Source organism: Triticum urartu, chromosome 5 (genome assembly GCF_003073215.2).
Source record: "Triticum urartu cultivar G1812 chromosome 5, Tu2.1, whole genome shotgun sequence".
NCBI lineage: Eukaryota > Viridiplantae > Streptophyta > Magnoliopsida > Poales > Poaceae > Triticum > Triticum urartu.
Genome location: NC_053026.1, coordinates 360,552,568 through 360,565,282, shown reverse-complemented (window position 1 = coordinate 360,565,282; position 12,715 = coordinate 360,552,568). Strand labels below are relative to the sequence as shown.

The following is a 12,715-nucleotide window of genomic DNA, read 5'->3' as shown; positions in this document are numbered from 1 at the left end:
CTTAGAGTTGTGTCGGGTCTGATTCATCAGGGTGGATTGGGATGGTGGTGAACATGTCCTACTATTGAGACATAAGTGTGTGAACACGATTTGGTAACGGTAGCGATGAGAGGCCATGTTGGAGTACATGGTGGGTTGTCTCATTGGGACCGTCCTCAGGAACCGAGTTCTGTGTTTGTGATCCAAGATAGTTGCTACCACACATTGGGCCCAAAACCCATGGACCCTCTCGACTTATTAATCGCCTTGATCTCCATCCAGGAGTTGCAACTAGTTTCTGGTGTTTGTAGGATGTGTGTTGGAGGCCGTGCGTAGCACTGATCCTAGGGGTGAGCTATGATGCGGTATAGACACTGTGGCACAGTGTACCGAGGCACCCGTTTGATGGGCTTGGGAACCCTACACACATCGTTTGAGGTCGTAGTGGAAACCTCGACCGGACTTCCTTACGGATGAAACTCAAATAGGTGATAAATCCGGACTAGAGACTTGTGTAGTTAGTCAGATCATGGCTGACATTCTCGCTAGACTTCCGCTTGAAGGTTGCCGAGTGCATGCCGTGTAAACAACGATAAATGGTGAGAGCGTTTGTGAAGAAGTACACCCCTGTAGGGTTATAAATGATCTATTCGAATAGCCGCACTCTCGGATATGGACTACTTGGAAAGCTTACATGGTTCAAAGATAACTGAAAGTGGATACCCTAAAATGCGCAAGATAAGCGTGAGTGCTATGAATGGCCTTCTTATAGGGAGACAGAAGCGGATCCATAGTGGTGTATTGATATGGTGAATATGTGGACTCGTGTGCGCTTTCCCACCCAAAAGAAAATACTGGTATTCGTAGTATGGATAGCCACCGACTCAAAACTGGCTTGCTGCAGTTAAACTCCACAACTCAATTGTTGATACTGATGCATAAGTAGATAGTTCTAATGTAAGTCTTGTTGAGTACATTTGTACTCACGTTTGCTTAACTTATGTTTTACGGAGAAGACATTAGTCTCATTAGTCGTTCCAACCACAAGTTCGACATTAACCAATTAGTTTGGGAATCCGAGACAGAGGTCTGGTTTCTATGGAGGGTCTTGTAGATAGTCAACCTTCTCACCCTTTTTCTTTGTAGTTGTGTGTACTCAGAAATGGTTATGTTTTCACTTGTTGCTTGTATGACTTTTTATGTTGGGTCATGAGACCCATGTTTGTAATATCATGCCATGTATGACTCCAAATAAATACTTTAAGTTGTAGAGTTATGTTGTGATGCCATGTTGTATCAATACATATCGAGTATATTGTGTGTATGTTATTGAAATGCTTTACTATGTGTGGGATCCGACACCTAGTTGTTTATTCTGGGTAGCCTTCCTTATGGGAAAATGCCTCCTAGTGCTTCCATCCAGAACACATGGGTTGACCGACATGTGTCCTTCTTTGCTCATGTGTCTGTTCCTACGAGAAAATGTCACACAGTGTTTACTGAAGTCCTTTGTAGCCTCGCTACGACTCGATTACACTCGCTGCTGACTGAAACATGCCTTGCTGGGTCACTATGCATGTCCCTGTAAGTCTGTGCGATTTTGGTTTACGACTAGTCATGTCGGTCCGGATTCTCTGTCATATGAATGCTAACGACACAATCATATACGTGAGTCAAAAGACGCAAACGGTCCCGACCAAGGTAAGGCTTCAGCCATGGGCATGCCGTGCGTGAGGCCATAAAGTGATATGATGTTTTACTTGTTAGATCGGTGTGATTTAGGATCGGAGCACCCGACATGTTTCTCGTCATGTGGCAGGATTTAGTGTCAGGTACTTCAGATCTATGTAAGGGTTCAACGACGACAACCGCGACTCCGTAGCGCTGGTCCCTTGGGCCATGTGCACGAAGAATTTCCGGCTGTCATAGATAAGGTCAAGCCGACTTCGGTAGGGGAGCGACGACAAAGACGAGTCGGCGGCTCGTTTTGACGACAGTAGTGGTTGTTTGGTGGTGTTGGAATTCCGATGTAATTTTTATTATGTTTGAGATACTCTAATACAGTGAACTTTTATACAATAGATATGATTCTGTTCGAAAAGAAATATTATCAAAAGGAGGAAGAAAACACAGAAGAAAGTGACTGTGAAGCACAGATGCGACAGTGCAACTGACCAGCCTCTGTCCCTTCCTTTTCCCCAGCGACTCAACGCGGAACGTGCTTGGGAAGTCTTCTTCCACGCCACGCGTCCCCGCGGCGACGGAAATCCCACTTTCCTCGCCTCGCCGCCGTAACAAACAAATCTTTCCTCTTTTCTTCTTCCTCCTGCTCCCGGTCTGCCCGCCGCTAACCCCTACGAGCAGGCAACCCCTCCAGCCCCAAAGACATACCACCCCCCAGGGCCTCCAGATCGGAGTTGGCGAGTCCCGGGCCCTACCACACCTGCTGCTCCGAGTGAGGCGGCCGGGTTGGGGGTTGGTCGCTTCCTGGCTGGCCGCCCACGACCAGTTCTTGATCCCGGACTGCTTCAAGCGGGCCGGGTCTGGTCGTTTCTTGGGTTGAACTGATTGGTTGCTGCTGACTTGGTCGATCTCCTCTTCTTCCATTGCTGCTTCGCCGTGTCGGCTGGCCATTGCAGACAAGGTGTTTGTTTGGCGGCAGCGGGGGCTGCTGAGCTAGGCTGCTCGCTGGCTTCTTCCTTGGTGTTCGGCGGTAAGCCAGGTAGGTAGATCTGCTCGGAGGGACGGCCATTCGGCAGTTGCCGTATCAAAGCTAGATAGACAGGCAGATCTTGAGAGACGCCGATCACTGTTCTGCCGCTTGGACGGACCCTGTTGATTCGTAGCTCTCAAGCTTTACCATGCTGAGAAATCCTTGCTGAGTGTGGATAAACTTCACATAGGAGGTTTCTGAGGCCGAACCAGGCGCTTTTGACTTGTGAGGGCTGAGGATCAGTAATTAATTAGATCATGTGGAAACCGTTCAGGCAGCTCATGCCCAAAGAGCATTCCGGCCCTTCTGGCGGCCTCGAGGGCCGAACCATCGATGTCGGCAATGTGAAAGTGCACGTCCGGGAAGCCATTGCCGAGGGTGGCTTCTCGTGCGTGTACCTCGCCCGAGACCTGACCAACCCGGCGAAGCAGTACGCGCTCAAGCATGTCATTGTCCATGACAAGGAGTCGCTGGACCTGGTGCAGAAGGAGATCACGGTGATGAGGGCGCTCAAGGGGCACCCGAACGTGGTCACTCTCGTCGCGCATGCCATACTGGATATGGGCCGTGGGAGGGAGGCACTTCTGCTGATGGAGTTCTGCGAGAGATCGCTGGTTTCTGCCTTGGACACTAGAGGTACTGCAGGGTTCTATGATGAGGAGCAGGTTGCTCTCATTTTCCGGGATGTTTGCAATGCGGTCTTCGCGATGCACTGCCAGACACCACCTGTTGCTCACAGGTCTGCCTTTCATATCCCAACCTATGGAATTGCTGTGTGAAATGTCTACGGGAAGCAGTTCTCTGTCGTTGGTGCTTTTGCAATGAACGTTTTGCATGTAACTCCATTGCTTTGTCGGATAGAGTTAGTCCCATGACAAGCAGCAGGAAATCATGTGCTAGTCACTTTATCTTATCTTGAGCATATTGTTTCATCTGTATCAGAATACTGTATTGCTCTCTGATGTACATCGTTAAGAGCTAAATTATCAGGACGCAAGTATGTCAATAACATCGATCATGTGGCAGCTTTAGTTTTGCATAATTCTACGCTGTTTCATATAGCTTTGCACTCAGTCTTGGTTGCGTTGTTTCATCTAGTGCATTATCAACTCCAGTTGGCTGTAGATTGCAATTGAATAACTCATCATTACATGTTATTCTTTTAACATTCTCAGTCTGATCCTTCAAGAAATTGCTACGTCTATCTTCATTATAGAGGCATCACAGCAAATCTATTCAATGCGCAGGGACCTAAAGGCTGAAAATGTGCTTCTTGGTGCTGACGGGGCTTGGAAATTATGTGATTTTGGTAGTGTATCAACAAACCATAAGTGCTTTGATAAACCAGAGGAGAGGGGCATTGAAGAAGATGTCATCAGAAAACATACAACTCCTGCTTATAGGGCTCCTGAGGTTTGATTGAATCAACCTATTATGACTTATGAGCTCTTTCTCAGTTCCTTCACATATTTACTTAATATAAGCTTGTTTACTGATTGCAGATGTGGGACTTGTACAGGAGGGAAGTTATTAGTGAGAAAGTAGATATATGGGTAAACCATCTTTGCAGCCATTACACTATTTTTTTTTGTTTCCTGTATTACCTATCTTGTTCTTTGAACCGGTGTTTTACTTTGTTGTATCTGATTAACTCTAAATAACTGCATAAGCTAAGGTGGTACTGATTTTTTTAGGCTCTTGGATGTCTCATGTATAGAATCTGCTACTTAAAATCAGCTTTTGATGGAGAATCAAAGCTTCAGATCCTCAATGGGAACTATCGTATCCCTGAATTACCGAAGTACTGTTCTTCCATTACAAGTCTGATCGAAGAGATGCTTCAGTCCTCTCCAGATGCCAGACCAGACATTACACAGGCAAGGGCTTTGCTTGATTGGCCATTCACTTTCATGAATTTAGGTTGGTCTTAGTTAGTGCATGTGGCCGAATTAGCCTTCCAGTTCTCTAACATTGATGCATGTACTGTTATAGGTATGGTTTCGTGTTAATGAGTTACTTCCTTTGGAGCTGCAAAAGGATTTACCTGATGGATCCCCATCTGGATCAGCATTTGAATTGCAAACTACTGAAGATGAAGGTTTGGCTTCTGCGATTTTGCCCTTTTTAAGAATTGAAGCCGCTGCTGTGAGCATGGTTTCTTATTTGCATGTTACTTCTTAGGTTTATGTGTAGAAAGATTAGTAAATGTAAGGAATGCACACGCGAAAGCTTACCTACTAGATAAAGGCAATTGGATGCAGTATATTTCATGAGATTCGGTTGTACTATGGAACATAAACATTTGGTTCAATAATATGATAATTAAAACTGAAAATACATATGATTTAATGTATTGTATAGTTGATTTTTTTATTGAATATAAGTGTAGCTATCATAATAGAACGAAAATTTCCATGCATGGTTGCGTGTTAAGGTGGGCCTTCTCCCATGCATGGTTGCATGCTGAGGTGGCATGTTTGCATGTGAAGAGAAATAGATTAGTGGGGATCACCTATTTAGTTATATATTCTCTCCGTTCACTATTGTAAAACGTTTTGGATGTTTCAATATGGACTACATACGGATTGACATGAGTGAACAAACACACTAAAACGTGTTTATATACATCCGATTCAGAAAAAAGTTAGAACATCTTATAATAGTGAATGGAGGGAGTAGGACGCAAGGATACCAGGGAAAAACCATTTTTTTAGATAGTGCAAGAATGACATGGAAAAGCCATTTTGTTATAGTAGTTCATCGGATCTTTCTTCTCTAGGTCTAAGTGGTTTTGGTTCCATATGAGAACAATTTCATCTGCTATATTTATTTCGTAATGAAAACAATGTATTTCAGGACCCTCTCCATCATGGTCAAGAGACAATGTGAGAAGTACACCTCCGAAAGGCCCTTCCAGTTTGAGGTCACAAGTTCCTGTTGAGAGTAAGGGTTCTGCAGGTGCATTTTGGTCAACTCAACATGCACAAGAACTAGCTTTTGCGGATGACAAGGGGTCAGTTCTAGATCAAGAGCCCATATATGATGGCATAACAAAGCAACCTCAGGCAAAGAACCAGAACACGACACGGAATGCATACAGACAGTCTCTTTCTGCTTCTGTTGATAGTTCTCCTGGGGATTTTGAAATAAGGTTTTCTCCAAATGGTTCAGAATATGGCCTAGAGAAAACCCAAAACACTAAACCAGATAACAAAACCAGTGCACAGACTGCTACTTTTAGCTCCTTTGTGGCAGACTTTGATAATGTTCAGGTGAGCTCAGAGGACAATGCCGGCAGTTTAAACACGACAAGTAAATTGAAAGAACAACAGCTGGAGGCCGAAGTAACTTTACTCAAGGAGCAATTGAAGATAGCAAACTTGGAGAAGGAAGAAATTTCACTGAAGTTTGATAGATTGTCAGCCATTTGCTCCTCTCAGAGGCGGGAGATACAGGAACTTAAACAAGCTCTAGCCACAGCTTCTGCACCAGCGCCAGTTAAGGAGTTGAAAGAAAATTTGAAGGCTGAATCCTCCCCACCCAGCACAAGCCTTGACACTCCGGTATGATTACTCCTACATGTCTTAACTAATCTTCTCACTGTACTCAATAATATCTAGATTAACTGGCTAGAGGGAAAAATTCGTAACATATACATAAGTGAAACCATATAGTTTTAAGTTTTAACCTGTAATGAATTAATGATCTAGCCCGGTGTTTCCAATTCCATAGCTAATTACCCATTACTGCAAACAATCTGAACCTTAGCTGATACAGTAATGTATTACTTTTCACAGCCAAGGGAGAAGATTGCAGGAACCCCACCAGAGCTCCGGCAAGGTCTATTTACATCAAGTCCAGGGACACCAAGCCCAGATCCCAAGCCATGGTCCGCTTTTCCTGAAGAGCCGAAAGCTCAAGCAGTTGTAAAATGTGCCCGCCCGAGGTCGGTCCGAACTTTAAGGGCATCACAAAGCAACAAAGCCGGCTCGCTTAGTCAGTCAAAAGCAAACTCTGGTGCCGTCCCCTTTGCCTTCGGTCAAGATAGCTTTAAGGCTGTACCTTCTGGCACCGTGCCTTCTGAGATGTCAAATTTGGGGAATGCTTCTCAGTCCCTCAACACTCTGAAGGCTGAAGTGGAGAAAGATGCACCCTACCAACCAGCTGGATGGACTGGGTTTTAATGTGCTATCGCCAATAAGGATATTTGGTATCTGATGAGACTATACTCCTATAGAATTACAGAAATATGGTCCATCCACTGTATCATAATCATATAAATTGTGTGGTGTTGAAAGGGAGCAAAATGAGCCCAACCTAGGAGTGCCAGAATTGACGTAGGTACGTTCGCCAATGCTTTTGTATAAGTTTCTTTGGTACTGAAATTTAGTGACATGTATGTTGGAACTTGCAAATGTTTCACTGAAACCTGTAAGTTGTCAGATAATAGAAATACTACAGTAGAATTTTCTTCTTCTTTTGTTAAAGTTTTTTGGTGTTACATCTATAATATTCATATAATTAAATCTGGACACATGTGACATGGTATAGGATGTAGCACTATCAATGTTTGGACACAGCATGTACACATACCAAGGTAATACATTGTTATCTTTTGAGACTTTTGAAATAATTATTTTATAGTAATATGCAATGTCGAGAATACTGTTCTATTTTGGGGTCAACACATACATCTTGCAAGCATGAGAATCCATCTTATTCGTCAGGTTTCCTTGCATTGATGATGTAACCTCATCCTGCAAGCACAAAAAATCACACGCAGGAAAAGGGGGTTGAAGAACAGTTTTGTATGCAAATCAGAGAATGTTTTGTGGTTTTAACCATGAGGCTCATATGATTAGACAAAGTGCTTACTGTCCACAGATCATGAGCATCTACAACAGCTGATTGGTTTAGACCAATGTTGCTCCAACTAGCAGTAATAGATGCTTCAGCAGGCCCTCTGTTCCACAGCACAAGAGCAACTCTCCCTCGACTTAAGCGACCAGCCCAAACCTAAGCCCAAGTTAATCAAGTATAGATGAATTATACTAAGTGTTGAACATAACATGGTACTATGATTTTTGCCTACTACATGATACTATAAATAAAAAAGCTTATGTTATATTCCTTTTACTTACTTCTAGATCTCCATCTTGTTGCACTTTGCGCCCTTGTACCCCAAGTTTGTCTAATGATGAATCGACAAAGCTTAGTACCATCTTTAAATTTTCACATGACCATTTTGGAGAAATGACTCTACCTTGATTAACTGCAATGACATTCTGATTGGTGATGATTTCCTTGGTTTCAGCGCTCATTGAGCTGATATCGCAGCCAAGTATCAGAGGAGCCTAGTTGAATCCAGATCAACAACATAATCTTGTGAAAATTCTTGCCTAACAATGCTGTTCTGTTGGTTTACTTTTTTTTATCTCTCATGCAATGAAAGTCACTTCATCATTACCTTGACTAGAGCCCATATGCTGAAATGAGAACGGTACTCTTCTATTGTCATCCCCCCGTTTCCTACTTCCAGCATGTCTGGGTCTGAAGCAGAAACATTCAAAGAGATCACTGTGAATTGTCATCACAAGCACAAAAAAAATATTGTTGGGAACAAAAACCCCAGATCCTACATCCGTCTTCCTACACACTTGCGCATGATCAAAATTTATCATAGGCCTACAGAGACTAACCATTCCATCCACCAGGCCCTGCATAAGGTGCCCACTTGTCGTTCTTGTCAGCGTTGTCCGTCATGCTGCCCAATTTGCAGTAGTATTTCAGGATAGGAATTAGAATCTCCATCTAAACTTTGCAGAAGTTTGGAAGGGGCAGTAAAAGTTCTCCAGGATGTAAACTTGTTCACCTTTCCCATGTGTTCTTGATGTCTTCTGTTGTCCTCCAGCTGTTTGCAAAGCTGCCTGCCCATGTCGCTGGATCATCCACACCCCTGCACATCATTGTTGTTTTTTCTCAAACAGATGAATGGAATTCGAACCCTCCCTTTTGGTCTGTTGAAAAGCAAGAATCAGTTACCATTCGCAAAGGGACAAGAAAACGTCCCTTCCAGAATTCATAAGGGCTTCACTCATCCTGTTATATCTGCATTTTTGTTGCGAATATGTCAAAATATCTAAATCCGGATGAAATTTGACAAGCTTCTAAGTTCTGTAGTTGTAAAGGTTACCTTGTTAGTGGGCTGATGTTTTGGTTGTTGCAGTTGTCATACTTCAGGTAGTCAATCCCCTTGTAACACAACAATTTAGAAGAATCAGTTTTTCTCCTGCTTTGGAACCCCTACCAGGAAAACCATTCTGGACATGTGTAAGTTTTAGATGATCTAATGAACATTTTAATTGGTTTACCCAAGCTGCCAAAGTTCTCGCATCTTGGTCTTCGTATCCTAGCGAACCGGGCTGCAGTCTGCTGCAAGTTCGCAGTCTGAAAAGAGAGAGTGGTGTGATTTAAGCAAGGGAGAGATCCATGTGGACTGGGGGGACTTGTCACGTGTTCCCAGTCATATTAGAAACATTTTGACTGGCTAATTTTCTGCGGGTTCTCTATAAAGCGCATACCCTGCATCGCCGTAGAGTCCAAGTTTGAGCCCTTTCCCGTGCACATAATCTGCTAAGGCCCTCATTCCTGATGGAAATGCTGTTCCATTTGCAGCTAGATTGCCCTGTAAAATAACAGTCGGTCTTTTTAACAACTGAACGAAACCTATGGAAATACGCCATTCTAACATTGCAGCTGAAAAGCTTATGCTAGTTTCACATGACTGAGGATCAATAATGGATTTTAAAATTTGTTTTGCTCTTTCTATTTACACACATATCATCTCTTCTATTAACATGTACTACTAGTCACCCACCTGGGAGTCTCTGTCATGAGATGCCCAACAGTCGTCTGCAGTTTCAAAACAAACATATCCACTGTGAATATTGCAGGCCTCATTTCTAAACATGAAGAGTTGAAAAGGGGGAAAACCAAAGCGAGCGAGAAACGCGAAGCGATTACCTAAGTTGATATACTCATATCCCAGTTTCGCAAGACCAGTATCCACCATGGCATCAGCTACACAAACACAATGTGTTTTATTTATTTTTTGCAGCAATGCAAGGTTTGGTTTTCCTGGCTAAGAGAGAGCAAGGGAGCACCATCCTTACCTATTTTTCGGATTATCACCTCATCTATCTTGCAGCCGAAGTGGTTCCAGCTATTCCACCTGAATACACCGTGCTGTCAGTTCAGCAAGACTTCATTGTTGGAAATATTTCATGTTCGGTTTAGAGGGGCTTGAAGAGGATTCGGGCCTCTTTGAAATATCATAGGAATATGAAACTTGTAGGAACTGAGATGTCATGTATTTTAAATCCTATGAATAGGAATATGAAAATAGATGTCTGTTGGTTCATATCATAGGATTTTTTTCCATTGAGTCTAGGCTAATGTTTGTTTTCCTAAGATGTGCAAGATGGTAACAATTCCTCCGTAGAAATATGATTCTATTCTTACAAACCAAAGGACTATAAAAGATTTTTTTTCCTTTTGAAAATCCTTTCCTATAAAATTCCTACAAAAAAATTCCAAACCAAAGGAGTCCTAAAGGCAAGAGGAGAGCAGATCATTTTTTGTGACTACTACAAGAAGAGACTTGATCAAACGAAAATGTTCCGTGGCGAATGTTCGCTTTAAGGGGGTGGCAAACGAACCATCTTTGCTAGCAGTTTTAGTTGTAAAACGAGAATATGTTGTGAAAAGAATGCCACATCTTTCCCCTTCATCAACTAAAAATGCCACATCTTTAAGACGTTCGCCAGTTACGAGGGTTAGTCAAATCAAATCAGTACTTAACCACACGGACCAGATTCCCAAAAAGATCATAAAAAGGACGCAGCATTTGTATGGAAGTTACAAGCAGAACTGACTGAACAGAATACAGAGGTGACAGATCCATTACCCCATCTGGGGAGTCCGGCCAAGGAGATTCTTCTGGGCGGCCGCCGGCGATGTTGACGACAGCAGGAGGAAGAAGAAGGGGAGCAAGGGCGCCGCCGCTCTCGCCATGGCAGAGGATCCCTTCACTGTCCCTGCGCGCGCGTGAGTGTGACGTGACTCGGTCTTGCGAGTGATCCGCTTATATGCGTCTCATCTCCACGCATCCTGGGCGAGGTCGTTGTAACGACAAGGCCAGAGCCTGGGATCTCACGGTGGCGGTGCCACCCGGCTGATTACCAATTCCTTCATGCAGCTGTGTGCAGAACTGGTATAATTTGAAATGGTCATCTGAGAAACAGGTTTGGACTGCTGCGGGTGAGCCATCCAGAAAAAACCCCGCTGGACCTACTGGCACGCCTCTACTTCACTCCGAGAGAAATGCGGAGAGACCGGGGGTGCGCCGGTAACTTTGGTCACCTGAGAATCATGTGTTGCTTCGGAGCCATAAAAAAGACGAGGAGTTTAACCACCAACTTAGGAGGCAGTTAAAATACTTTTGGTATCTCCAACATTGACCCTTAAACCATCCACATCCGTCTCAAGCGCATGGTTCAGGCATTTTTTTGTCATCCAACTCCGCATCCGTCCGTGAACAGGTTCGGACGACTGTTTCCTCGTAAACCAGAGGGGGCTTCGTGGCGCCTGACACATCTGGCCCATCCAAAACCCTTTCCCATGTTTTTTCTTTAACGGATGCGCCGCATTCATGCCACCAGACAGGCGTTGCCGCTTCAATACGGGCGTGTTGTCCTGAGAAACCAACTCTGACCATTGTGTAGCATTGAAGCGGGCTGACCACCCATTCACCTGGTCTCGCCGCGCCTATATAATCTTTTCTCCAGCGACGTCCACATCCACAGCTCTGCGCCCATTCGCTTCTTCGAACTCCTCTTCTTCTCCCCATCCAAACCATGCCCAAGTTGTGTTCTCCTCATCGGCAGGCGGCGGCAGCGGCTCTGGATCTTCCGTGGATCTTGATGCCGTTGCCATCGCTCTCCAGGGCCCTCGGGCTCCTCGGTCGCAGCTCTTTCGGCAAGGAGGAGATCGTCTCCTCTAGCGACAACAAGGACCAGTGATGTCACAAAAGCAGAAGCAGCCACACCTCCGCTCGAAGGTCATGGTGACGAACAAGAAGTCCGTCCGTCAGATCGAGATGCTGATGGAGCAGTTGCTCCGGGAACGTGGTCCGACACCGCCCTCGATGCCGCGTGCCGTCAAGGAGGAGTCAAACTGTCGGATTCGGGGCTCCGCGGACCCAAGATAGATTCGAACTCTGGGGTGCATGCGAAGAACTCAACCTCCCCGGCCTACCAACTCGTCGACTCACGGCCTAGCTCGATGAACTGAGGAAGAACGGGTCAAGTCACTTTACCCAGGTTCGGGCCACCTTGCGGTGTAATACCCTACTCCTGCTTTGTGGTGGATTAGCCTCGAGGTGGGCTGAGGATGAACTAGTACAGGGGAAGAACAACCTCAGGAGGTGTGTTCTTGTGCTTGTGAGTGTGTGCATGGTCTAGATCCTCCGTCCGTCCGTCTGTCCGTTCCCTTCTATGGTGGTGGCTAGGCTATATTTATAGTGGCCTTGGTCCTCTTCCCCCAAAATGAAGGCGGGAAGGGATCCCACAACAGCCAAATTCGAAGGGGGACAACTGATACATCTTATCCCGACGAAAGGTGGTATGCGCCTGCAAAGCATCTGGCCGTGACGTCGTGGTGGGCTCGGCGATGACCTCCGTCCCGCCGTCCTGATGGTCTTGGTCTTGTAGCATTGAAATGGAAACCTTTGGTTGATTCCTCGGGACTCTGCGCCCGCGCTTGCCTCTTTAGCACCAAAGAGGAAACCTGTTGTACTTCGCCTGCTGGCGCCAGCCTGTCCTTGGTCGTCATGGCTTGCTTCATCTGAACCTCACGAGGTGAGGGCTCGCATGGAAATCTCCGCTCCTCAGGAGCCAGCCTAAGGAGGCCACTCCTTCTCGAGGTCTTGGCGTCGCCCGCCTCGCGAGGGTCTTGTGTTGTTGG

At 45.1% G+C, this 12,715-nt stretch overlaps 2 protein-coding genes across 7 annotated transcripts; one reads left to right on the top strand and one right to left on the bottom strand.

Moving 5' to 3' along the window:
* Positions 1-2,191: 2,191 nt before the first annotated feature.
* Positions 2,192-10,102, top strand: LOC125509015 (AP2-associated protein kinase 1-like). 6 transcript variants are annotated; one of them, XR_007283912.1, is made up of 9 exons: positions 2,192-3,431; positions 3,940-4,105; positions 4,195-4,245; positions 4,387-4,569; positions 4,685-4,790; positions 5,549-6,255; positions 6,490-7,033; positions 7,244-7,289; positions 9,646-10,102. XR_007283912.1 is itself a non-coding variant. In XM_048673854.1 (7 exons), exons 1-7 carry the CDS (start codon positions 2,950-2,952, stop codon positions 6,874-6,876), a joined length of 2,082 nt encoding a protein of 693 aa, XP_048529811.1. In that variant the 5' UTR covers positions 2,192-2,949; the 3' UTR covers positions 6,877-7,170. The 6 variants fall into 6 exon arrangements, 1 of the variants encoding a protein (XP_048529811.1); XR_007283914.1 differs by lacking the exon at positions 9,646-10,102 and adding an exon at positions 7,420-7,539; XR_007283913.1 differs by lacking the exon at positions 7,244-7,289.
* LOC125509016 (alpha-galactosidase-like) lies at positions 7,244-10,952 on the bottom strand. Its single transcript, XM_048673856.1, has 15 exons — positions 10,659-10,952; positions 9,865-9,923; positions 9,716-9,772; positions 9,570-9,604; positions 9,274-9,377; positions 9,064-9,139; positions 8,886-8,944; positions 8,735-8,800; positions 8,565-8,648; positions 8,392-8,456; positions 8,160-8,242; positions 7,956-8,046; positions 7,834-7,883; positions 7,568-7,708; positions 7,244-7,449 (listed from the first exon to the last, which is right to left on the bottom strand). Exons 1-15 carry the CDS (start codon positions 10,763-10,765, stop codon positions 7,363-7,365), a joined length of 1,164 nt encoding a protein of 387 aa, XP_048529813.1. The 5' UTR covers positions 10,766-10,952; the 3' UTR covers positions 7,244-7,362.
* Positions 10,953-12,715: the final 1,763 nt, after the last annotated feature.

Bases quoted from the DNA above. Each gene is read 5' to 3' on its own strand.
- LOC125509015 (XM_048673854.1), top strand. From the start codon at position 2,950: ATGTGGAAACCGTTCAGGCAGCTCATGCCCAAAGAGCATTCCGGCCCT. The intron at 4,570-4,684 runs GCAAGGGCTTTG...GTACTGTTATAG, and splicing joins CCAGACCAGACATTACACAG to GTATGGTTTCGTGTTAATGA. The intron at 6,256-6,489 runs GTATGATTACTC...TACTTTTCACAG, and splicing joins GCACAAGCCTTGACACTCCG to CCAAGGGAGAAGATTGCAGG.
- LOC125509016 (XM_048673856.1), bottom strand. From the start codon at position 10,765: ATGGCGAGAGCGGCGGCGCCCTTGCTCCCCTTCTTCTTCCTCCTGCTG. The intron at 9,605-9,715 runs GTAATCGCTTCG...TTGAAACTGCAG, and splicing joins ATATGAGTATATCAACTTAG to ACGACTGTTGGGCATCTCAT. The intron at 8,457-8,564 runs GTGAACAAGTTT...CAAATTGGGCAG, and splicing joins ATCAAGAACACATGGGAAAG to CATGACGGACAACGCTGACA.